This window comes from Rhinolophus ferrumequinum, chromosome 15, assembly GCF_004115265.2.
Source record: "Rhinolophus ferrumequinum isolate MPI-CBG mRhiFer1 chromosome 15, mRhiFer1_v1.p, whole genome shotgun sequence".
NCBI lineage: Eukaryota > Metazoa > Chordata > Mammalia > Chiroptera > Rhinolophidae > Rhinolophus > Rhinolophus ferrumequinum.
The window spans coordinates 23,413,065-23,440,539 of NC_046298.1; the positions used below are offsets into that span (position 1 = coordinate 23,413,065).

The 27,475-nt window shown below is 37.1% G+C and overlaps 1 protein-coding gene across 1 annotated transcript in view; it reads left to right on the forward strand.

Annotated features, from left to right (window-relative positions):
- CNTNAP4 (contactin associated protein family member 4) overlaps nucleotides 1–27,475 on the forward strand; it is a 226,896-nt gene that overhangs the window by 27,172 nt on the left and 172,249 nt on the right. The window contains exon 2 of the mRNA XM_033129161.1: nucleotides 9,596–9,706. Coding sequence (XP_032985052.1) covers nucleotides 9,596–9,706 — 111 coding nt within the window. The remainder of the gene's footprint in view (nucleotides 1–9,595; nucleotides 9,707–27,475) is intronic.

Below are 27,475 nucleotides of genomic sequence, written 5' to 3' on the forward strand. Positions count from 1 at the left end.
GTAATTACAAGAATCCTTATAAGGAAAAGAGGGTGGCAGGAGATATGATCATGGAAACAGAGATTAGAGGGCCCTGCCTAATATAGTCATTCTCTAGATGCTGAAAAAAGAAGGAAACAGTCTCCTCTAGAGCCTCCAGGGGAAACGTCGCCCTGCTGACACCTTGATTTTAGCCCAGTGAAACTAATTTTGGACTTCTGACAGCCAGACTGTAAGATAATAAATTTGTATTGCTGTAAGACACTAAGTTTGTGGTAATTTGTTGCAGCAGCGATAGCAAACTAATACAGCATCCATTTTCTTCCTCTGCCTCTAGCCCTGGGCTGTGAAAAACAAGTAGTTGTCTGCAGTAAGTCACTCAAGAGTTTTCACATGACCCTATTAAAAAAGAAGAAAAAAGAGAAAAAAAATTCTTTATACTGTACATTTAAACCGATTTTCTTTTATAGACATGTCTTCATTGCCATTTGACTTTAGTTGTTCTATCATAGACTTAGAGTCAGTTTAATCTATGTTGTTTGCAGTAAATGGAGGAGGAATCCCATAAGTGCCTATGAGCTCAAACTGTAGACATTCCAGAATCCGTGTATGAGCGAATGTAGACAACTGCGTTGGATTCATTTGTACGTAATATTTGCTATGTCTTCCATCTTTTTTCTTGCTTAACTGGGTGTTTAGATTGTCAACGGCACTGATCCCATGTTTGGTGGACATGATTTTAATTTGCATTTATTATCATTTTTTTGTAACTATTAGTTTTTAACCTTACACAAGAGTTTCTTTAGACTGGACTTCAACTTTTTAAATTTGAAGCATACTTTATCTTATCCAAGTTACACGCTTGTTACTGTTCTAAACCTCTCTCCATTCCCATTCCACAAAAATCCTAATTTTGTGAGAGGATACTTTATATCACTGTCTTAAACATCTTATGTTCTATAATCGATGATTTGAATTACTTTGAGTTTTATGATTATTTAAAGTTTCTTCAAGTCAGTTCTGAAATTTAGATTTGGTTATAAAAGGAACTGATTCAAGATATGTGTACAAGTCTTAAATCTACTCATCACAGTGTTGCATGCTGCCATTGTAACTGTCAATAAATGTCTGTGATGAGTACAGATTCTTAGAGCACTGATACTCTCTTTACTTTTTAATTATTTCTTCTACTCCTTCACCTTTGGTTAATTTTGTTTGTTGAATTTGTAGGTCTTCTTCTAATATCTGGACTTTAAATAGTTGCTATTAAACCTCTAAAATCAATCAGCCTCTGGCTGTGCTGTCATTAAAAGTTAACTGCCTTCCCATTAATCCATTAATTGTGAAGATTAATTGGGAAAGCTATTCAAACCAAAGCTCTAACTTGGGGCACATAAGCCAGTGTCTGCCTCCAAGTGAAAGCTTATCCCATTAACACCACAGAGTATTAACAATTCTGTATAGAATCCACTCATGTCTTACAGAAGAAGAAAGGAATAGAAACGTATAGCCTGTTGCCAAAATGAATTACTTGAAAATCATCCCTGCCTTTAGATTGGCTCTAGAAAAACATATTCACAAATATTTTTAAGTTGTAGCAGTATGTTAGTTTTTAGATTTAAGCCATTGATTGACAAAGTTAGAAGCTCATCTCTCTTACTTAATATATCTAAAGCTAGTATACTCAAGTGAATGTTAATTTTCATGTCAAACTCAAATGAATACTCAAAGAAGGTGAAGAATTTAGCAGTAGTCTATACTCAGTGGTATTTAATTGAGTTGAAATGTTATTTTATGAAAAGATGAGAGATAAAATCAGGAAATGCCCATGTTTTGTCATCTGCTTTTATGAAAAGTTATGAAAATTGTATTGTCACTAGTCCTTAAAATTTATTTTTTCTTTTTCTCACCAGAATGTCACTTGTGCAGTAGTTGCCTCCACACACTGTCAGTTGACATGGCTACATAGGGAAAAAAGGGTGAGGTGGGATACTGTAACCATTTCTTTAATCTTTAAAAAGCCTCATGAAACAGTATGAAAGGCATAGATGTTTGTGAAAGGAGCAGAACTCTTCATGGGATAGAAATTAACTTGCATGTCTCTTTTAGTGATTTCCAAACTAGCACAGTCCTCGCTAAACTATACCCCAGACAAAGTAAGTCAGAGTGACCTGGAATGGGGCACAGTCATGGGCAAGTTTTACATCTCCCCGTGTGATTCTACTGTGTAGCTAGGATGAATTACCGAAGGTGCACATTCCACAGAGGTGGTAACCTGGAGTTGATCCATATATTTTTGCATCAGGAGGATGATGCTACTTTTCAAATATATGTGGGTCTTCCATAGTTAGGATGGACTTCTGTGGCTTTTCTTTGACACGCTGAGTGAATGCCTGGAGTGGCCACAACAGTGTGGATGAGCCTACAGACTTGAGAAGAGCTTATTAGCATATAAATAAATGAAGACCACCCAAATGAGAACAAGCAAAAGCTATTTATTCAGAGTTCACTATAGCAAGAGAGTCAGCCACTATCAATTGTGTTTGGCAGAGATGCAAAGGCAGGCAAGGGCAAGGGAAAACTTTATAGTGGAAAAAAAGGGAAGGCTTTGGGTGTACCCTGATTGGAGGCTGTTGACAGAAGGAAGCTGTAGGCAGGCTAACTAGACATAGGGCACCCTATGTGATTGGTTAGGTGTGCAAATTTGGCGTCTTCTGACTTTTAAATCACTACTTAATCCATAGTTGAAAGCAGGGGAGCAAATTAGTGAAGCTCTACGTTTTTAACCAAGTCCTGGCTATTTTGAGCCAATTGCTACAGGGGTGATTGTCTGGCTTCCTGGGCTAGCTACTAAATAGTAGGTTGTCTTCTTGGGCTGGTTGCTGCAGGTTATGGACTGGAGCTATATTTTTTGTATGCAGTCTGCCATTGCCCATTTGTATATTCAATCTCTCACTGGGCAGCAGTCAGAGGTGCATCAGAGATTGGATCTATGTCATGCCCGGGCAGAGAGATGGGACTCCTGCAGTCCTGAAACTACACCTGAATAATCTGTAGAAATACCTCAGACTGGGTTTATGGTTAGAGAACAATATTGTTATTTAACTTTTGGATGAAACCTGGCCTTGTACACAATATTTTTCATATTTGTTCGCATAATTCCATACTTTCCTAAATTAGTTGATGATTTCCAATTTCAATAATATAGATCGGAATAAAACATTTTGTTTAAGGAATTAGATTTCTTGAAGGGAAGAGCATTCCTTAATCTTGAATCTGTCAATGGAATATTTGGACTAGGTCTAAAGAAACTTTATTTGTTTTCTGAATAGACTGAGATTCTAACCTTTCCAAAACCCTCTGTCAGTGGTCCCATCCCTGCCTCTAATGTATGGACTTTTAAAGGTTTTAAGCATGTTTGCTATCCCATCCCATCCCATCCCATCCCATCCTATTCTGTTTTTATCCAGTGAATATTCCTGTGGGAAACATGATTCATTAGCCCACATGCAGCTGACTTTGGCAGGTCTTCCAAATAACAGAGAAGGTTGTTTTTACTCATTGACAATTAAGCTGAATACTACTGAAAAGCCCTGTGGTGTTTTTTTTTTTTGTCAAGTGTATTTTAAATGACCAATATTTGTTTCAACAGTGTACTGGCTCAGAATTGGAGCTCTGTGGCCTTGGGTAAATTATTTAACCTTTGTGTCCCTTTCTCTTCGATTGTCCAATGGAGTTAATAGTATCAAGTAGTATAGAGTATTTGTCTGGATCAAATGCATTAATACATGTAAGGCACTGAGAACATAAGCGGCCAATAATATATACCTGTTATCTCAGTGCAGGTAGTATTACACAGAGATTAAGAAAATTGAATTACTTTTATTAAAAACTGAACAGCTTTTACTTACTTGAGAATTCTGCATTAAAGCCGTTTGTAAAATAAAATTAAATTACTTTTGATCGAGCTATATTAAAATACTTTCATTATAGCTTGCATCTTTATTTGTAAAAGGCTATTGAAATTTTTCACATACACAATTTGCTGGAGATCTAATTTATCATTGTCTTCTTAATGACAGTGGTTTTTCTCTTATGTGAAGAGTAAATGGTGAGTTTTCTGAGATATTTACCTGCAAGCTATAGATTATTGTGTCTTTCTGCATGTGTGTGTGTGTGTGTGTGTGTGTGTGAGAAAATGTCTCAGCAGAAATTAGGTAATATTTTCTTTAATTTTATGAATATTATAACAGAATTCATTGAAACTCTCCAAATATAATCAGTGTATAGGGTTTTCTTTTTTTAACAAAAAAAGACTAGAAACTATAGTTTCACATTTCCAACTATATCAAGGTTAAGTGGAAATTCTAATATCACTATGAAAAAGGTTGAATAAAAATGTAATATAATTTTGGAAAAGCACAGAATAGTAAGAGTGATGTTCATTTCTTCCTCTAAATAGAAAACAAAACAAAACAAAACACCAATTAATCAAACATGCCCTGCTACTATATTTGAATTATACAAGCCTCCCCCTTGATGACTGTATTTTTAAATTTTAGTATTGACTGGAGTCTTCATGCTCTCCTGTGCTCCTTTTACATAGAGTTGCCTTTTCCCCCCCTTGGTCAAAGTCCCTTCTTTATTAAGGATTATCAAGCTGTACTTGGTCCCCACCTGGTTCTCAGTGAGTTGAGGCAGTGCAGCTCACGACTCATTCACAGGGAGTGGAGCTGGGTGAGGGCTGGGGCTGAGAGTGGGAGCTGAGTCCCAGCATGCAGTGCAGTCGCCCAATGTCTGGAGAGAAGCCGTCCTACCGCCCCTCAATTCCTCTCTAGGAGAAGTGGGATGTAGGCCGGAGCTCTCTTGCTGGGAGGTATACAGCCCTGTCCTTCTCATGGGCAGTTGGTGGGGGTACAATAAGCAATATAATAATATTATGTAACAATTACAGTATATAACATAAAATATAGTAATTACTATATTATATACATATACTATATAGTATATTTACACATGTAAATGCATGTGTATTAATGTATATGTAACATATAAATATAAAAATACCGGGGGTGCCAAAAAAAATGTATACAAGTAGACACTTTGGTCAACGTTGCTCAAGCAGTAGTTCACCATAATCAGAAGTGTCTGGATGCTGATGGTAACCACTTGGAGCACCTCTTGTAATTGCAGACGTCACACGTGACTTGTATTCATCTTTTGTTATTGGTATATTTTGAGTATTACAATTTTAATAGATTTTTTCCTTCCTTAAAATATGTATACATCTTTTGGAACCACTGTATTTACACATATAAATACATACAATTATATTATGTATAAAATTATATAATGTTACATAATATACATTATATAATAAATTATATAATGTATATGGTGTATACAATTGTATAATATGTATATGAAGCACATTCATATATGTTATGTATACATATAATCATACGTATTATTAGAAGTAATGAATTTATATGTATATATGTATGCATATATAAATATGTTCAAACATATTTATGCAAGGATACCATACAATAAGTGTATGCCATCACACTAAGGATTTGATGACCAAGTTAGCATTTGTACAGTGCCAGCTTATGTACATATTCCATGTGTATATATGTATACATTATAATATACACATACATATGTATATTGTAATATATATATATGTATTATATATATACATGGTACATATAGGTGTATAATACATATACAAATATTGTACATATACACATATAATATGCATAAATATAACACATGTATACTATTGTATGTGTAATATAAATACATATATTGTAGTTCCACTGGTGAAAGGACCAGGATTGTATGATGATTTGATACATTACTTAATTAAGAAAACAATGCAATTGTTTTGAACTGAAATATCATGTAATTTCAGATTTGAAGGTTCCTTACTTAAATGCCTATATATTTATGCACTCTGAATGATGATTATTGCACTCTGAAAATCTGTAAATTAGAGCTAATAATCATCGAAATTTGAGAGGAAGCTGAGAGTTCAAGCTGGGAGATTAGTTCAGAAGACTAGTTCACTGGGTTATTTTTTTCAGAGTCTAGAATAGGGCTCGTCAGCTGCGGCACTATTGACATTTGGGGCTGGATGATTCTTTGTCATGGAGGGCTGCCCTGTGCCCTGTAGGACGTTTGACAGCATCTCTGGCATACTCTCACTAGATTTTAGTAGTATCCCCAAGTTGTGATGAACAAAGTGTCTCCAAATATTGCTTAATGTCCCCGGATGGGTGGGGGGGCAAAACCAGTTGTGGTTCTCAGCTTTGTAAGAGCAGAATCTGCATTTTACTGCATTACTGGTGCAGCCAGAGAAAACTGGTTTTCTGGAATTCAATTCACAGGCGACTGATACTTAACTCAGAATTTCATTTCATTGATGTCTGGAGGGAAATACTCCTTTTACTCATGCCAGACTCATTATTGCTGTCTGAGACCTCCCTCCCTGATGTCAAGACTACTGATGATGAAATTGGTAATAAGCAAATAGCTTGGTAGACCTGGAATTGGCGTATAGAACTTCTTGAGAGGCCTTTTATTCATGTCATTATGGTGTCTGATGAAATTCCTACATTCCAAACCTAAAGAAATAATCATTGTGGTCCTGGTATTCCTACTGGATTCTACACCCCAGCACACTTTGTAAATATTATGCTCCCACCGCAGTGAGATGGCAATTTAACAAAACTCTGTATCTCAATGACCTCATCTATAAAACAAAAATAATGTTAGTATCTCAAAGAGAAGTGATAAAGATACCATGTGTGAAATGGTTGTAAGTTCTTAGCACAGAGCATGCACTGAACATATGATAGTTATTCAGTTTTATATAAGAATAACTTTAGAATATTTCATTGCTAAAGAAGCATACAATAGATTGTGGGGAAGTGTGTAACACCACTCAGGCCAACAACTAGAACTTTACCAAACACCAGGAGCCCCCTACCTGCACCCCCATCCATTTCCCATATCACATGTCCCTCTCCCCAGGAATGGAATAAGCACCCCTTTTCTTATTTTAACCCTATTCTTTTTAAGCTAAAGACAGAGCAGTATTGATTCTCAGTTTATACTAGCAAAATCAAATGAACAATAAATACATTCCCTCTAAGCGACTGCACTAGAGGCATTTTACATCACAAACATTGATTTGTATCTGCATAAATTGATTGTGAATCTCAGTTACTCTTTTTTTGTCACACCTGAATACTGATAATGATTCAAAAATGACTGTACTTCTGGTAAACACAACACACACACACACACACACACACACACACCATATAGATAATGCACTCATTTGTACATGCAAACACACACACATTGTGGATTCCACAGTGTACTAAAGCATTTTGGTTGTTGCTTGTCATTGGGCATAGTCAGAATTTTCTTTACTACTCAATGACTGCATGTCTTTTAATGTCTACACTCCTTAATACTTGAATTACAACTAGATTGACAGTTTCAGTTCTTAAACCAATCAAGAGACAAGCAGGAACGGTGGGCAGGTTATCAAGTCTGCCTTCAGAGTTAGCTGAAGAATTTAAGGTGTGAAATTCGGACTTTAAATGAAAATGACACAATCTTAAACAAAATGCTATGTTGGGCAAATGCTTATGAAAGGCATTCAAATGTTAAGTTGGTAAATATTTATTTATCACTTATACTTTATTTACTTATCACTTATACTTTTTTTCTTAGCTTTGAAGAAAAACATTTCAAATAGCAGGACTGCAGAAAAATATTGTAGTTTGTATATTTAAGCAGTAAAACGGCTAGTGACTGTTAAAAAAAAAAACTATGTTCAAGCAGAATAAGCTTCAAAAAATTTCAGAATGATCTAGATAATTCTTAGATTAATTTAATTTAAATTAAATTGCTTATTGTTAATTTAAAAATTGGGAAAATAACCCTGCATGATTTTTAATTACCAGTATGTGTTAAATCTTAAGTATGAGAGAAATATTTTTCTGTTTAGAGCAAAATGCCAACAACTTAATAATTGTATAAAATAAAAGACAAATACTTTAAAGATTGCATAGAATGAAGAATTAACTGAATAAAATAAGCGTGTATGGATATCATAGTCAACACGAGACTCATACTTTCCCTTTCTCTTTGTGCCTTATTTTTTAATTTACATGTGATACACATAAAAGGATAGATGATAGACGGTATATACTTTCATATATATTCTTATATACATATTGACATATACACATATGCACGCCATATATACACATACACACGTATTGCGTTCCTCCAGAAGTAACCACTATTCGGATTTTATGCCTTTCATTGGTTTTTTTAATAGCTTCTTAAAATTACTTGTTCCCAAAGAACATATTACTTAGCTTTGCTTGTTTTTAAGATTCTCAAAACTGTGAAACAAATATTATTATATGTCTTCTTTAACTTGATTTTTTTCACTAAAAATTTTGTTTCTAAGATCCAACTTTTTTTTTTTTTGGTGTGTGTTGTAGTTCCATTTTGCTGTTGTATGTTATTCCACTGTGAAAAGTACTATGATTTATTGATCTGTTCTTTGATCTTTGGATGTTTGGATTGTCAACGATTATTTTGCTATTGTGAGCAATGTTGGTAGAAATTGCACATCTCCTGGTGTACAAATGCAAGAGTTTGTCTAGGTCAGTGCTTCCCAACTATTTTCTTTTCATGGAACACAGAAAATATTAATATTTGTATCACATCCTTGGGTAAGAAGTCAGAGTGCCTTGAGACCAGACCAGTGGTTTCATCGTAGCCATACTCTTTCCAGGGGGACATATCAATTTGATGGAATTGATGGAACGTAGGGTAAGGAAAGTTCAAATATACAATTTCTTAAAAAAAGTAGTTGTTTCAAATTTGCACTCCCACTAGTAGTGTGTTGGAGCTTCTCTTGACCTAAATTCTCTGGATGATTGGATATTGTTAGAGTTCTGAAATCTTGCTAATCTATCTGTCGATTTACACTTCTTTAACCTGATGTGTTTGACCATCAATTTATATTGGTTCTGTTCTGTGAACTCTCTGGTCTTGGCTTGTGCCGTTTTTTCTCTGATGTGTTTTCTAACTGACTTAAAGGTAGTTTTTGTTTTTCTTTATTTTGTTTTCTTTAATTTGGAATACAAATTTTATATTGTTTTGCAAGTATTTTCTACATGTTGATATGTCTCTTTTCACTTCAAGAAACTTTTGGCCACCATAGTTCTTTATTTAAATATAGTTAAATTTATAAATGTTTGCTTATATAGGTTTATTTATAAATTAGGTATGCTGGTTAGGTATTTTTGGTTCTTGTTTAAGTAAAACTTTTCTACCTCAAGATATTATATCATTTTATCATTTCTATGAAGTTTGCCTTCTCCATTTTCATATTCTCTTGTCTTTAAATTTACTTTTCTTGTTGAACTTAATAGACCCACAGAAGAATACTGCATACAAGCAGGGGGCATATTGTCAGAGATCCTACTTTTTCTTATTTTGTTGTTTATCTTTTATCTATTGAAGCCAAGAAAGCTGTCAGCACCGTTGTAATCTGACTGGACTTTTTTCCTCTTGGCAGATGATTGTGACGAGCCTCTGGTGCCTGCCCTGTCTCAGGCATCATTCAGCAGTTCATCCGAGCTCTCTAGCAGCCATGGTCCTGGATTCGCAAAGCTAAATCGAAGAGATGGTAAGTCTTCTTTTTCTCCTTGGGTCATGATGAATCTCATTAATTTTCCATTCTCTTTTAATAAAATCATTATAAGGGATAGATTGTAAAAGGAAGTAAATGTCTAAATAAGCAAATGGTGGAAACTCATGGGATGTCCATGACATGTAAGAATGGTTCTGGAATGGCAGAGAGATGCATCCTATTTTAAAATCCTGTATCATTATTTCAACCCCTAAAGAACTGAATTTCTTCAATCTGTTGAGCTTTTTTATGTTTCTAGAAAATAAACTTTTCTACAAAAATGCAGATGGTCCCTAACTTACACTGGTTCGATTTACGAGTTTTCGGCCTCGTGATGATGCGAAAGCAACATGCATTGATCTTTTCCCGGGCTAGTGATAGTACCAGGTACAGTGCTCCCTTGTGATGCGGGATAGAGGCAGTGAACCACAGCTCCCAGCCAGGCCACGATTACAAGGTTAGATAACCCGTGCTCTCCTGTGTTGTCAGCGTTTTCTGGAATTGTGTTCTGAGCTTGTTTGAGGTAGGCTAGGGGACGCTATGACGTTCAGTAGGTTAGGTGTCTTAAATGTTTTTTTGACTTAACGATATTTTCAACTGACGGTGGGTTTATCAGGAGGTAACCCCATTGTAAATCAAGGAGCATCTGTACACAATCACTGTGTGTACAGTAGCCATGAAAATTTAATTGGCTCTCTGTTTCAAGATAAGCAAGGACGTTTGCAAGAAGAAGTAATTTTTAAAGTTGCTAGTTACTTAAAAATAATAAGCTCTCCGTGTGTATAATTCGCAATGTGGATGACATGATTTACTCTCCTGTTGGGGAATGGGAACTTAATCAGCGTTCTCGCGCCTTTAGGAATACCCAGTTCATACTGTCGACTCTTAGGTGGTGTTTGATTGCTTGAATATATTTAAAGGGAAGTGCAGATAATTAAATGGCAACTTGCTGTAGAAATAAGAGAGAATTTGAAAACTCTGTTCACTTAGGGACAGAACATCATTGTAGTCCCTTTTCATAATACGCTAAGGCAAAAACCATCTGTGCATATAGTCTGTAGAAAGGCTTGGCAATACTAACACAAACAATACTTTTATCAACCATAAAACAATAGACACCGACATCATATATTATGAAAACTATGATTAATTCATTACTTTATCCCCTTCTCGTAGGCCGTGTGTCAGTCACTTCTAATTTTATTCCTTGATGTTACCCTTGGTGCTCTTTTTTACTATTTGAGTACGTTGAACATTGGACATAACAAATAGATCACATGCGCCTGTATGTGTGTGTCTGTGTTTTGCCATCTGGTGCACAGTATAAATATCTAACACGTTAGCATGATTTAAAAGTTTACTTTAAAATTTTATCTCATGTTATTTGAGACAATTACTTAATGTGTGTTTCTTTTCTTTTTCATTGTATATAATTGACATAACTTATGTGTGTTTCTGAGTGTGAGAGTATGAATGGAGAGTAATCACAGAGATCCTTGTATCAAATGGGGAGTCTGGAGGGTCCTGAATATATTTTTGTTGATAATGCTTGTCTGTTACTTTTATTTGCCTTGTCGTGAGAATTATTGGTCACACTGGTCTCTCTCTCCCTATTTTCAATTCTGAGTACCTTACTGACCGCAGGCTAGTGGGCTCTCCTAACCCCTCTGAGGGCCAGTCCAGATCTGCATCCATGATCCTCCCAGTATGATGGAACGCTGCCATCATAACACTGATCTTAGAATGATCCAGCTTGTACTCCTTTTTAAAGTAAAGCAGAGTTTAACATTTGCAACCACTCCATTTGAGTAATAAAAGCTTTCATAGGATTTGGCCTTTGGAAAGAGATAGAAAATTTAATTTAACTATTTATCTTTATTGCGTTTGTTGAGGTTCAATAAATCACTATATATATGTTATTAATTGGATCAAATATTATTTTTCATTAATTTATATACTCATCAGAAACCTCTATCAGTGGGACTCATTTTCATTCTTAATTCATTTCTATGGCTCTTGGTGAAATACAAAATCAAACTTCATGAATCTCATTTGCATGTTAATGAAACAGGGAAACAAAACAGGATCATTTTAATTATCTTTTGCTCGTTGTCAACCTACTTGATTACATTTTTCTTTCTTATTTAGTTTTTCTTTATTCCCTATTAATTACATGAAAAACTCACAAAGGAATGTCAGATTTGAGTGATTTATTACAGGCTATATGTTATATCTAGTATTGCAGCATTCTTTGTGGTATTTAGGTCAGCAAACATGCTCTGTGAAAGCATGTTTGGCCAAGTCAGCAGGTCATGTATAAATAAAAGAAATCAGCAAATGAAGGTCCCAGTATCCTAGAAACACAGGTACGGCGACTTCTTTCCTGTGGAATCTGGAAAACTTAGAGCCAAAGATTGACAGGCAAGAAATGAGGAATCAAGTTCAACAATCCACTGTTTTCCACCTGTGAAAATGACTAGGCCCCTGTAATGGGGGAAGAGATCAGGAAAAGGCTAGTGTTAAGCTTAATGGTTCCATTTCTACAATCGGGGAAGAAAAATTAACCTTTTTTGAGATATATTAACTTAATTTTGTCACTTCAGTGTCATTGTGGGTTGACTTGTGTCCCCCAAAGGATACATTCAATTCCTAACCCTGATGCCTATGAATGTGACTTTATTTTGACATGGGGTCTGGGCAGATGTGATTAAGTTAAGATGAGGTCATATCAGATTAAAGTGGGCTCCAAATAAGGCCGTATCAAGAAACAGAAGACAGAATAGAGCCCCATGAAGACAAAAGAAGAAATTGGAATGATGTAGCTACAAATCAGGAAAAGTCATGTATTGCCAGAGACTACCAGAAGCTAGAAAGAGGCAAAGAAGGATTCTTCTCTAAAGCCTATAGGGAGATCACAAACCTGCTGACACCTTGATTTTGGACTTCTAGCCTTCAAAACTATAAGAGCAAAAATTCTATTCTTTTAAGCTGCCCAGTTAGTGACACTTTGTTACAGCAGCCCTGGGAAACTAATACAAATGCCATTGAGGGAATGACTTCTTTTTCATACTTCCTTTGCATTGGGAAGATGCATCTCAGTTTGAACCTGACAGATTTCATACATACTGTTTTCCCTGAAAATAAGACCTCGATGGACAATCAGCTCTAATGCGTCTTTTGGAGCAAAAATTACTATAAGACCTGGTCTTATATTATATTATGTTAGATAAGACCCGGTCTTATATTATAGTAAAATAAGACCGGGTCTTATATTAATTTTTGCTCCAAAAGATGCATTAGAGCCAATTGGCTAGGCCTTATTTTTGAGGAAACACTGTAGCTCAGAGAAGTATAATCCATACTTAACTGTGAACAACACAAATAAAAACCAATCACTGCTATTACTGACTACATAATGAAATTAAATCTCTCTCTGCCTTTATATAATATTTCCATTGTTGCAGTTTAAATATAGTTTGAATTATAATGGGCAACTTAGATTTTTACTATTGTTGATGTAGAGTGCTAGCAGGTTCTCGTGTACCATTTGATAGTCCAAGTGTATTCTTACGACAGAATTTAAAGAAGCCATATATGCAGAACCGTTCCTGAGCTTGCAATGTAATCCCAGTGAGTTTTTATTTTCATGTACTTGGGAAACCTTGGAAATGGTTTATTGCAAACTGATATACTTATGTCTACAGGTAAAATAATGAAGCAGCAAATAAAATTATTGTACACAGCAAAAATAAAATGTTTATATTTGTGAGTATAATCATATATATGCACATGTGTTTAATTATGTAACAGAGAGCTTCAATAATTGACAAATACAGACATACCTCGTTTTATTGTGCCTCACGGATGTTGTGTTTTTTTTGTTTTGTTTTGTTTTGTTTTTTTGCACACTGAAGGCAAGACAGGCCACCAGCAAAAAGATTTATTGCTTTATTGTGATAGTCTAGAACCAAACCCGCAATATCTCTGAGGTATACCTGTTTTCTCCCATCTATTCTATAAGATCAAAATATTTCCTATGTTGCTAAAAGGTGAATTTTCCCTTTATCTATTTTTTTTTTTTAACCACTGCTAAGCTCTTCTACTCTAAATGCTTATAAAGCAATGCTTTCCCCAGGCCTATAGGCTCTGCTGTTGAAATCAAGCATCTATCTGTAGAGAAATTAGCATATTTGGTTAATTGACAGAGAGAACTCTCCTTCTTGGATGTACTTCTAATGAGAATAATTATAATATTCTATGCAGAATTATTTGGCAATTCTTACTGCCCTAAATCATTGTACTACTTGTGTGCTTCGCATACAACTATCAGGCTTAAATGAAAATCCCAAAGATAAATTCCCAAGGTATGCATGATATGTGTCAGTGCTTAAGAAGACAGATGAGGTGAGTGTTTCCTGCTGTTAAACATATTGCACGAAATCTTTATAATTATGACATTTAAAAAATAATAACATTAATATACTTAATAACCAGTACTTTCTTTATGATGAAAAGTAAGAGGTGAATTTTATATAGCACTGAAAAAACTCAAGCCTAAAGAAAGGGTGCCTTGTTGTCATATGAGTGTGGGTCTGAAAGGTCCCCAGAACCAGAGGAAGGGCAGGCAGGCTTCACTGCCTGAGGAGTTTACACTATTTACTGCACTGGGGCTGGTCTGTTCTTGTTGAGTTTGTTAGAGAACAAAATATGCCAGCAACTTATTTGCTTCTATTTGGACTGCTTCCCCATCACACCCAGGATCTGATGTGCTGATCACACAGCACATTATTATTGGCACCTCAATAATTACTGAATTGCAAGGGTCCTACACCCCCATGCTGATTCAGGCTGTGACACTGGACTTCTTATTAGCTCTGCCAGATTTTTCTGTCTCGTGACCTAATTTATCTCTGGGATTAGGAGATACACAGTTTTAAAAATTGTGATGAGAGCTCTTAAACCCAACTAAATCCCTGAATAATCAGATTCCCTGAGAGTCACCCCTATGGTCATACACTTTCCCGGCGCACTTGAACCTCAGCTAACCTGCCGTGCTTCTCTCTTTTGTACTCTCTCCAGTGGATCATAAAATTAGGTGAAGAGCAAACACTTCAGTACTAGACATATCTGGGATCAATTCCCCATTCCTGGGTTTACATCACTGCTACCTCTTACTCATTTAAGGACAGGAAAAGTATTTAACCTCTATGTTTTAATTTCCTAATTTTCTATTGGAAGAATAAAGACAGTGCTGATATGGTGTTGGCCTTATTTAAAAATGATCACAGCGTGCTGGTGTGGTCACAAGAATTACAAAAGCCCAGTCCCAAGAAAATGTTAAACACTTTCAAAGTGTGTCCTGCCAATTAACCCTATTTTAGCAAACCTCAGAACCAAATAGATACATTAATTTACACAGTGGTAATCTCAGGGAATTCAGGCTTCCACATAACTCAGGTAGGAAAAGTTGATTTATTCCTGACTAATTAAAAGCAAAATAGAGTCAAAGTTTAATAGTTATATTTTATATGTTCATTGTTAGCTTGACATAATGATGAAATGTTCTTATATATCCTTAGTCAAAGTCTGTGACCTGGGGTGATCTGATTGTTTTATTTAAAATACTTTTACATTTTTAGTATTTGCAAATTGGTTTGTGAAGTTAAAAAAAAACACAACAACCTTCCTAGTGTTTTGATAAAGGTGTGGAAAATGAAGTTGTAAATCAATTTTATGGTCAGTGGTGTGTCACTTGTGCTTATAGGTTATATTTTGTGTACTGGCCGTGAGAAGGTGAAATAAAAACGAGTGAAGATTTACAACTTATTCCTCTATATGTTTATATTCTCTATTCATTAAAGGGGAAAGTTTGCTGTCACTTCTGGGATTAATATAGAACCACTTCTATTCTATCAATTCATTTGACTTAACACCAGGGATGAGCGTCCACCTGACCGTTCGGTGCTCTCTTTATTTGGATGTTGCTCTCCCTTCTGGGTCTCCTTCCTTAGGAGATGTCCCACCCTCTTCTAATGTTTCTCACCAGTGTCTTGGTACCCCCTCTGTCTCAACCTCCATCGTCCTGTTTGCCCTGTAGCACACTTTCTTTAGCTCCGAATCAATCTGATAATATGAGTCAATGTGCCAAGAAGCCACTCGTAATTTATAATGATAAAAATGCTAGTTTTGGAAGCATGAAAATTGGATTATAATACTGTATTGTGGGTGTCCTTGGGGGAATGACATTTCCTCTCTTTTTTCTCTTTCCTATAAAAGTATGGGGTTGAGTTTGAGGATTTCTGAATTCTGGGACAATGCATTCTTTTTTTTTGTAATATTCTATAGGCAGTGTCTTCTCTTTTTAACTCACTCTAATAGTGGAAAATTTCAAAGCATGTGAGTGAATGAAATTGATTCAATAAGAAAGTAAGGGGAGTACCTTGAGGCAGATTGTCCTTCTAAGTCCCCCCAAACTAGAAGACACAGAATGCTCCTGGCTTAGGAAATGTCTTCAACTGTTACAAAATCTTGGAATTAAAATTATAAATGTGATCCTACTGAAATTAATATAATGACTCAAATTTGGTCAATTAAGATATATTCATAACATTAAAAATCATCAATAACACATAAGTTACATTTCTTTGTGTATATCTAATATTTTTCACAGTGCTGAGTAGGAAAATTTCACATGTAGGTCCAGTGAATATACATGTGAGTTAAGTCATCAGGTGTTGTCATAGGTTGGGTTCTCCCAGGAGCACACCCTAGGCCATTGATTGACATGCCTGTGTTTTATTAGGGGGTAACTCCTAGGAGAAAACATCGAACGAGTGGAGAAAGGATAAAGAAGGGAAAGAAACCAAATCATTCCACACACAACCGGATTACCCAGGAAACTCTGAAGGATAAAATTTTACCTCAGACTTTGTCCTACCTCATGGTCAAGGGACTGAGTCTAGCAAGGTGGCTGGGTATAGAATTAATTTAGAAACGTTAGTGTCATAGCTTGGACTGCGCTAACAAAATGCCACTGACTGGGTAACTAAAACAACAGATACTTATTTCTTATAGTTCTGAAGTCTGGGAAGTCAAGACCAAGGTGTTGGCAGATTTGGGTCCTGGTGAAAGCCCACTTCCTGGCTGGCAGACAGCTGCCTTCTCATGGTGTATGCACATAGCCTTTCCTTGGCGCAGATAGAGAGAGAGAGAGAGAGAGAGAGAGAGAGAGAGAGAGAGAGAGAGAGAGAGAGAGATAAAGAGAGAGACAGAGAGAGACAGAGAGAGAGATCTGCCTTCCTCTTCTCATCAGGGCACACTAATCCTATCTTGCGGGTTTCATTCTCAAGACCTAATCTAAGCTTTATGACCTCCAAAAGGTACCAGTTACCATCACATTGGAGGTTATAGCTTCCACATGTGAATTTTTTTGGGGCACAACATTCAACTCATAACAGCTGCATTTCTATGAACTAGTAAACCCACTAGAAAGTGTTAACTGCTTGACGATGTCTGAGAGAAACCAAAAGATCCAGGGCTTCGGGGCAAAGTTTCTGGAGAGAAAGGAAATACCACTCAGTGAGCCTGACATTTTCTGCACCAAATGACAGACCTTCAAAATATATAAATAAAATGTGATATATAGATGATGTATTACAGAATTGTACCCTTGAAACCTATGTAGCTTTACTAACCATTGTCACCCCAATAAACTTTAATTAAAAAAAATCTATAAATAAAATGGACAGAAACAATAGGAGAAATAGATGATAAACTGAAACACAAAACATAGTGAGGAGTTTTTAATATAACTCTCTCTGTAGCTTATTGAAGAATTAGGCAAATAAATCAGTGGAGGAAATACAGAACATTTTAACAGCAAAGTTAACAAATTTGACAAAACATGTAAATACGTAATTTATAGTTTAATGTGTTGCAGTATAAAACTCTGCCTCCAACAACTCCAGAATACACATTCTTATCAAGTGTACTTAGAATATTTACTTACGTTTATTCTGGGCCATAAACAGTATTTCAACAAATTTCAGAGGATTTAAATCCTGTAGAGTAAGTGCCCCCGGTACAGTTGAATTAAGCTAGAAATCAATAATTAAAAATATTTAAAAAACCCAGAAAGGTGTGGAATTTAATTAATATACTTCTCAGAAAGAAATCTCAATGGAAATTAGAGAACATTTTAACTCAATGGTGACAAAATACTACAGGTCAAAATTGTGAGCCGCAGTTTAGACCAAATTGTAGCTTTAATTGCATGTATTACAATCGAAAGAAGCCTAAATATTAATGACCCATCCATTGCCTACTTCTTCAATTTCTCAAGGAATTAGAAAAAGAACAACAGATGAAACTGAAAGTAAGGATCAGGAGAGGAAAAAAAGTATATTAATGAAATAGAAAACATGCAATACAGATAATATGACAAAAATATAATGAGGCATTTTTCACAAAATTTCTGCTCATAATTGTGAAAATTTAAATGAATTGAAAAATTATTTGAAAACTACAACCTACAAAACTGTACCCAAGAAATAAAACAGAAAAATGTAAATATTCCCCTGTGTGTTAAAGATGGTAAATCCGCAATTCACATTCTCCAACAGAGAAAACTCCAGGCTAAAATGCCTTTATACATGAATTCTTCCAAACATTTTAAAGGAAGATATGTTAATAACTAATCGTACACATTCCCTTCCAGAGGACTGAAAAAAAGTGAAAATACTCCCCAACTCATTCTGAGGCCAGTATAACCTTGATACCAAACTCTGTCAAGGACAAATGAGAAAGGAAAATTAAAAGCTACTCTCTCTTTCATGAATATAAATGCAAAATACTGTAAACAAAATATTAGCACACATGTGTGAAGGGACTCAGAATGAGAATGTACCCTCTCAGCTGGAATGTGGGTTGAACCAAAGAAACGGTGAAAGCACAGGCTGAGAGCTTCCCGCTTTGACACTATGCTTAAGTTTCCTGAGCATCTTGCCCAGGAGAGGATAGCGTGGAAGTGTGAGGATAGTTAGCAGTAGAAAACCATCATTTTTAGTGTTCACTGTAGACACTACTATACCTAAAGCTGTGTTGTCATCTGTCAGACACTTCTTGAGTCAGACACATCCTCCGAGCTCTACTTCTTTTCCCAGGCAGTGTGGTAAGGACCAAGTCCAGCTTCCCACAGGTGTACCACCTACCTGTGGCTTGCTGTGCCATGGCTCCCCTGATGCTGAGGGATGATCTGCCCCAGGGAATCCACGGGCATCACGAAATCTGATGGTGGGGTGTGAGGTATGCCTGCCTGTGAGACTGACCTTGACCAATGGAGGGTGAGAATGGATGGATAAAATCTTCCCCCTTTTGTCCTCAGGGTGGAAAGTTCTGAGGTGAATCTCATAAGAGCTGCTCAGAAGTATTAAACTGCTCTTTTTATTCGTACATTGTTTTCCTGATTTTATTTGTCTGTCTGTGTCTCTTGTATTGCATTGAGCTTCTTAAGATGATTATTTTGAGTTCTTTGTTAGGCAATTCGTATATCTTCATTTCTTTGGGGTTGGTTACTAGAAGTTTATTTATTAGTGTCCTTTGGTGGCGTCATATTTGCCTCATTTTTCATGATCTGTGCAGCTTTGCACTGTCTCTACGTTTGAAGGAACGTCACATCAGTGCAGGCAGCCCCTGGGCAGGCAGGATCGGTCCCAGACTGTGTCGGAGAGGGGCTGGACCCACTTGCAGGGCTGCTTCAGGGTCCACAGCTGGGGCCAAGGTCTGCAGGCCTGCGTCTGGAGGCATGGAGGGCTGTGCCTCCTGCCAGGTTCCTGGGTGGGCTGGACTACCCCCAGACTGAGACAAAGCAGGGCTGGGGATGGGTCACAGGGCTGTTTCAAGATTCATAGTCAAAGCAAGATCAGCAGGCCTGCTTTCAGGGGCCTGGAGGAACATGTCCCCTGCCAGGTCCCGCTCCGATAGGACTACTCAAGGGCTGTGGCCACTTCAGGGTCTGCAATTGGATCAAAGTACGCACAGGTGGGTGTGTCTCCTTCCGGGTCCTTGAAAGGGCAGGACTGCTCCTGGCCTGCAGCCGAGAGGGGCTGGAGCTGGGTTACAGGACTGCAGTCAGACCAAGGCAGAGGGCCTACCTCTGAAGGGAGGAGCTGATTGTCTACCGGCAGGACAGCTCCCTGATGGCAGCTGGAGCCCGTGTATGGGGCCACTTCAAGGTCTGCAATTGGGCTGAGGTTGTCTGGCCTGCCATGGGGACATAGATGGGTATGTCTCCTGCTTCGTCCCTGGGTGGGCAGAACTGCTGCCGGACCACAGAGTAGACCAGAATGGGTGGGCCTACGTCCAGGGACACAGCCAGCAGTGTCTCCTGGGAAGTCCCTGGGAGGGCAGGACTTCTCCTGGCCTGAGGCTGGATCCCAAAGCTCCCACACAGGCACTTGTGTCCATGGATGGCTGCCATGTTGTCGCTGAGGGCATGTGAGCTAGAGACTTCCTGTTCTGCCGTGTTGCTGACGTCACTTCACGTATTATCTGTCTATCTATCTATCTATCTATCTATCTATCTATCTATCTATCTATCTATCTAAATAGTTCTGAAATTTAAAAATCTTTTCCCATAAATTTTCTTACTTGATTTTTAACTGTCACTTTTTTGAAGGCTGCCCTGTAGATGTAATTCCATGAGAAAAAGATGTAGAAAAATTACACGATTTTATAAGGACTTCTCTGTGTCTCTTCTCAAATAGGACTTCATAACAGATTTTCGCCCTCAGTGGGAATTGTCGGGGCCTTAAAGTTCTAATAATCTACGTGGAAAGCTAGCTTAAAATCACATTTAAGTGATTTGAGTGTTATTTATCATTTTTCTCTTCTCTTTTTTTGGGTCCCTTTTTAAAAATTGACATGTAATGAATATTAACAATAGAGAATAAAAGGGACACATATAAAATTGACTGTAAAATTGGCTATATAAAATATAACCGACTGAATAGACATTATAAAAATACCTGACTGTATAAAAATGAAAAAGAAGGTCAGAGACTTGGTGCCCGAATGAGAATGTTTATGTGGGTTTTTCCAAAGCCTCATCCTTGACCTTGGCATAGAGCATGCCCTCTCTGAATGAGCCGGTCTATTGCCAGGGCCTCAGGAGGAGGCCTGGGCAGACACCTCCACATGTGTGTGCTGGAGGAGAAACGTGTCTAACAATCTTCTTTCTTGTATTTTCAGCTGCCTGCTGGAATTTTCCAGCTGCCTGCTAGATGTCTTCACTAAAAAGCTCAACATATATCTTAAATTAAATATATCACCTCCAAACCAGCAATTATTTTTCTTTTCTGGTTCCTGGTGGTGATCTTAATCACCATGGTTTAAAATTCACGGAATCACCTTTTATTTCTCCCTTGATCCCTCCTCCTGAAGATGATAAATTCTGTGAATTCATGGCTTGCAGTCTCTCTCTGTATCCTACTCCTTTTTATTTTTTTTTCATTGCTACTACACCAGTGCAGTTCTTTGATTTCTAAACAATGTTATTTTAATACACCCATAACTGGTCATGCAATTTTGAGACTTTCCTCAATAGAAGTATATTTTAGTTGTACACCTGAAACTAATACGATATTGTATGTCAACTATACTTTAATTAAAAAAGTAATTAAAGCACAGTTGTGACCTTGTTTTATGCCTGCTTAAGACTTTCAGTCCCACCTCCATTGCATCCATGGGTGTTTCTGAATGTGCCTCTTAAGTCCAATTAATATTTGGCAGTGGTTGTTTCAAGGAAAAAGGAATTTTTTTAAAAATCACGAACTTTTCAGAAATTAAACTATAAGATAGTTTATGAATTGTCTACCATTCACTAACAGAGTGTAGTTTCTCTTAACGAACCCATTTTTGCTTAATCTTTGCTATTACTGATATTTATTAGACTGTTCTTTTACTGTAAGTACTACATGGTACTATTCTATGATTAGTTAAAATACCTAAAGGTTGACAAATCACTGATGCATAAAAGCATAAAAGAAATAAAATTCTAAGAAATAGAAATTCAGAACATATCGTAGACATAAGGAATGCCTGTGATTTCAGTATGAAGAATAAAGCATGAGTTTGGATATATGAGTATTTGAATGTGGTGATTTCATACAAGCATCTAAATAAGAAAAGTGCTGGAGAGATAAAGCAAAGACGTTGGACCTACTAGACAAAGATTTTTAAGTTGGCTCTCTTACATGTGCTCAAAGAGTTAAAGGAAACCACAGGCAAAGAGGAAAACAGGAGAATGATGTCTCAACAAATAGAGAATATCAATAATTACAAATAGCTACAAATTTTAAAAAGGAACTAAACCAGTGACTTCTAATATGAATGTTGTGATTTTTTTTTCTACAAAAGAAAAGACTAGAACTACATATCCATCAAAATTGCACTCCCCATATAAAAACACATCTCAGTACTAATAATATGTTTGGGGAGCAAAGTAAAATAAGCTGTTTGAAAAATTTCTCTATCAAAAGACAGTATCCCAAACTATACTTTTTAGTGGCTCTGAATGTGAGGGAGCAACTATGAGAAAATGCTGGTAGACTTCTGCTTTCTTCAATGTAAGAACTTTTTCGACTTCTGAGTTTTAATCCTGCTCTTGCCTATATAAGCGCAAAACACCAGCCTTTCGATCTGGTTAGTCTCGGTGAACCACATTGTAGGAGAAAACTCTTTTTCCTTTCATCCTGGGTCATTTGGTGTGCCATGTTGTATATTGGAAAATGCTATGTATCTGGACTAAGACAACCCTGGATAGAAAACAGAAGCTTTGTTCACAGAGAAGTGTTGGCGGTCAGTGTCATGTCTCAATATCACAGTCTTATCAAACTGAGGTCATTGGGACGTGTGCAGAAAAGTGGGCAGTAGATTCTGCTTTTCTGCATGGAAGGAAGTACGCTGGTTGATGTTGGGAAAGGTTAGCACATAAATTCCTCTAATCAAGAAGAAACAAAGACATTTTTAATGACAATGATAATTCCTTGAGAGGCTGTTTCTACGTGGGCAGTAGACATGGACGTGGTCTCCCCCACTCGTCCTCGTCTCCCCTCCCAGCTTAGATCAGCGTACGTCACCCAATGCTTGAGGGGAAGGGGATCACTGCACAGCTTGGGAACAAAGTGGGTACCTTTTAGGTCTGAAATGTAAATGATTTGAAAGGGGAAATGACCAGCCTGAAGGAATCTCTTTCCTCCATTTCCTACTGAGGGGAAGAGAGAAGAAGTTTGGAACGGGAAGGAAGGGGGTTAGACACGAGCAAGCAAACGGGAAGACTCCTTTTCCCTGCAGTTCTGTCCTCACATTGAATCCATAGTAGGATGCTTTCCAGAACCCTTCCTTCACTGATCTGAATGAGAAAGGAGTGCTTAGGATGGTGCAGGAGAGGAGACTGCCTGCCCTAAAAGAAGCCAGCAAATCGTCCTGTTGCTGTGGTGCAGATACGGTGGCGTGGCAAACCCCACATCAGCCCCACATGGCATGTGGGGAGAACCAAAAGCTGCCGTGGGCACCAAGAAAGCGTGTGGAAGTTAGGGGATGAATCGGTGGGAGTGGGCAAAGTGTCACCGCGGGATGGGAGCAAGGATGTCAGAATGTGATGATCAGGCACATCCCAAGTCACCACAGAGCAGCGCGGAAGCTGCTTGACTGTCAGGATCATTCACAGCCCGTGCAGAAGACCAAGAGGGGGTCCCCCCCTCTCCACTGCCCCAGGATGAGCTCCAGGTTTAGTACCGAGGGAGGGAGGTCCCTGCAAACATTTTGAAGCTGAAGGTGACACAAATATAATCCTGAATTGCCTGAGTAATCCATGCATTGGACTGAGTTCCTATGAAATGATTAGATTGATTTTCTACACCAGACAGAAAAGGAACTCAAGAGAGAAAATTAGATTGAGTTAGAAAAAAAGTGCATTTTTCATACCTGAGGCGGTAACCGAGAAATTCATAACTGCAATATGATTCCAACTGCTCTGCTCAAGTAGCTTATCTGAGATGTGGTTAATAACCCGCTGACTTGCGAGAGCCCACTGTGAGCAGCTCGTCCCAGCTCCGCATTATCAGGTCGGGAGCTTGAAATCTGCCATGGAGGGAGCATTTACACCACAGGAATTGACAAATGCTATCAAAGCAGGACTTTTGCCCCCAGAGAACAACTTATTAGACAATTACCAGCATACACTTACCTGAACTTATCTCTTATGAGCCAAAATATAATGATGTGGGGGAAGAGATATTAGAATTTCTTTTTAACATTGGACTGTGATGCAAAAGACTTGAACCAAAAGAGTTTGACATGTTCCCAGTGCTTGATTGTGTGTTGCTTTTAAAAAAATCCATAAATAGGTTATTTTGTATATTTCCAATGCACACCTGTTTTTCTCAATGACATAGAAATGTGAATTAAGATTTTTTTATTTAGTAAATATGAAAAGGGAGATGTTAAACCACCAGGCTGTGGAAGCTGCCTGTACAGATCAAACTATCTGTCATCAAGCTGGGTATAGCTTGGTAAAAGATTAGAAATACTGTCTTCTTATAAAACACTCATATTATTAATGATCTTAAAATATTGTTTATTCTGTACATTTTAAATTGTGCATGGTCTTTTTTTTTTTTTTACTATTAATTTACCTGAAATTTGTAATCCACATGTGTGCCAAACACAAAATACACGCTAAGTGGTCCTCAGATGCAGAAAGTTCGACAGTTGCTTTCTTAGCTTTGAATGAAAGACTTTCTGTAATCTGGCTCCACTCTCTTTTCTTGCCTTAATGACCACTGCCCTCGGTTTGCCCCCTCATTCCCTTCAGTCCAATTACTGCCATCCTGAAAAATGTGCCTTCCTCTCGTCTGCCCTCATGTCAGTCCTCTGCTTGGAATGCTCCAAACCTTTATTTTGACCTTTCAAAATCCCACCCTAGAACCTATATGAAATATTTCTGTTTCCCTAATCACTAAGCCAGCAGTGCTCTCCACGTCCTACATTTCTTTAGTGTATATTGTTTCAGTTCCTTATATAATATGTATCACCTGCTGATGTGACATCACCTCCTTCATAAAAGATAAACTGTGAAGGTGGAAGGCACGTCATAAGTGAAGAACAGGCTCTTAGGGTTTTACCGATTTTACTACAGCTCTGTGACCTTACCTTTGCCTCAGTGTACTCATGTCTAAAATGAGCAAAAAAAAAAAAAAAAAAAAAAAAAAAATTCCATCTTGTGGGCTTATTGTGAGGATGAAATGAGTTAGGACAGTGGGACATTTAGTACACTGCAGAATGCGTAGACAATTTCTGTGTATAGCTAGCAGATTCAGAGTCATTCTAAGCGTTTCTTTTGCTTATGTATGTGCCGAGAAATATACCGTATTGATCGTGTCTTGGTTCAGGTGGTTAGAATATAAATGGTGGATATTAGTGATGGCAATTAGACTGATTCGATACTTCCTTGTATACAGTAGTTTTCTCTGTTTGAAAAGTTGTGTGTGATCTAGTACTGATAATCATAACCAGTCCATGTGATTAGGGAGATAAATTCTATATTCTTTGTTATGAGGGATCGCATTTAGGGATTTTGAAGAAGGTGATATAGCATAACCTAGTTTCTTGTGCTTCCATCATTTTTATTAAGAATTAGAAATGTCCTAAAATTCCATAACCCCTTTTTGATTCAATTTTTAATGTCTCCTTTTTGCCTTTTTCCTATTTGGAAAAGATGTAAGAAGAGTTTATTAATGGTGTTCAGATTGTTCAAAAACATAAAATAGTACTACTTTGTAATCTATACACAAACCAAAATAATTTAAATTTTAAGATGTTTAATTCTGTAAGGCACTTTATTAAACCAATGTTCAGCCAAAATTCACTTGTTCATTGGAATTCAAGACACATTTCTGATACTCCAAAAAAAAAAAAAAAGATTGATGGGAATTAATCAGAACTGTTTCTAATAAAAGAAATGGCAAAAAGAGAGTTTAAGATCCTTTTGAAATGTCGACTTTGCTCATTAAAAAAAGTCTGTCATTTTACCCTGTTACTAGAAAGTGAAACTCTTACAGCCCTTTGACCTTCTGAAGGCATCTCAGAATCTAATTCATTTCAATTGCTCTGAGTGTGGCTGTACTAAAACAATGACAGTTCACCGAATAGCAAGTGTCATTTTTATGTCTGACCAGCTCACAAAAATTTTTACAAGGTTGGATTCAAATACGACAGTGGTATTCTAATATGGAACTGGATTCTTAGTTATTAATTTAATGAACATAAACTGAATTCTCTTATATTACAAAGTTCTTATGTGTAACAATCTAGATTGTGGGAAAGGTGGTATTTTAGCTGCAGCTGAGACATGGGGGAAAGAAAGCCCTAGCTGAGTGAGAGACACAGGAATACATATAATTCAAATGAAATTGTGGAGAAGGAGAATAGACTTTGTAACAAATTGTCCTGTTTTCTGAAGCTCCAATGCCAGATTGAAGTTGCATTACATGTCATGCCAAAAAGGGTGTTTTGTTACCAGGAGAAAAATTATTCAACCTGCCGTTACCAAAACAAGTCTGGGAACAGTGGCAAAATAGATGCATTATTTAAGAGGCACATATTGAAGAATTCTAGGAAGGGTACGCACTGGGCATGAGCACAATTTCCTGTTTTACTCTCCAAACCCTATAAACTTATTTAAATCCCACTGGCCTTGCTCCCTTCATTCTCATCGTCCTAGAAAAGCTGCCTCTCTGTTCTAAAGTGAATCACTCCATAGCATCCTAAATCTTTTGCACTTCCTCAGGATTCCTCTTCCTTCAAATTTGCATCTTTGAGATTTCCCTTCTACTAATGATTCCTTACTCTCAGCACCACCATCCAGGAAGTTTCCCCCCCCCCCCACATTTTCATCCTTGACTTTGCCCTCTGCCTCCTCCTTGCCCTTCAACGTCTAAATCTGAAGAGTTAGCCAAAGGCCACCACATCCTGCCAGTTCCTCCTCACTGAGATGTCTCAGTGCTTTCATATCTTTTCATTCTTTCATTTATTCAATTCAAAATGATATCACCAGAAACTCACAAATAAATACAGAAAATAATTTTTTAATTGAGTGGTGAAAATAATAAAGGCTCAAATTAAGGTAAGGATAATGAAAAGGCAAAAGCTACAATGAAAATCACTTTGGAGGTAACGTGGACCAGATATAGCGATTTCTATACAAACAGAAATTTCTATTTCTATTATTGAAAGTGAATAATTAAAAATGATCTTAAGATTTTAGTTTGAGTGACTTAAAGATGTGAAATGATGTGGCCATCCAGTTTTGACAGGCGGTATGGCATCCATTTTTGGAATGTGTGTTTGACATATTTATAGGGCAGCCATGAATAGATACATAGGAAGCATTTAGGATTTGGGATACAGATTTCAAAGGGAAGTTAGAGCTAAAAATAACGATTCAGGCTTCATCGCCCAAAACCAAAAAAATGAATCATTGTAGACATAGGCCTGAGAAACATAGTCCACTGAGAATGTAAAGAAAAGGAGAAGAGAGTTGTGTTAGCTTTTAAACAAAAATAGAGAAAAGGAACTCAGTGAAAGATGCGGAAAAAGGCTGGCCAGAGGAGTGGAGAAAAACAAAAAATAAGTTGCTATGTGCACATGGAGCAAAAGAAAGAAGGGCTTGTTGTAAGTGACAGAATTTTGATCATGACATTTCATCTA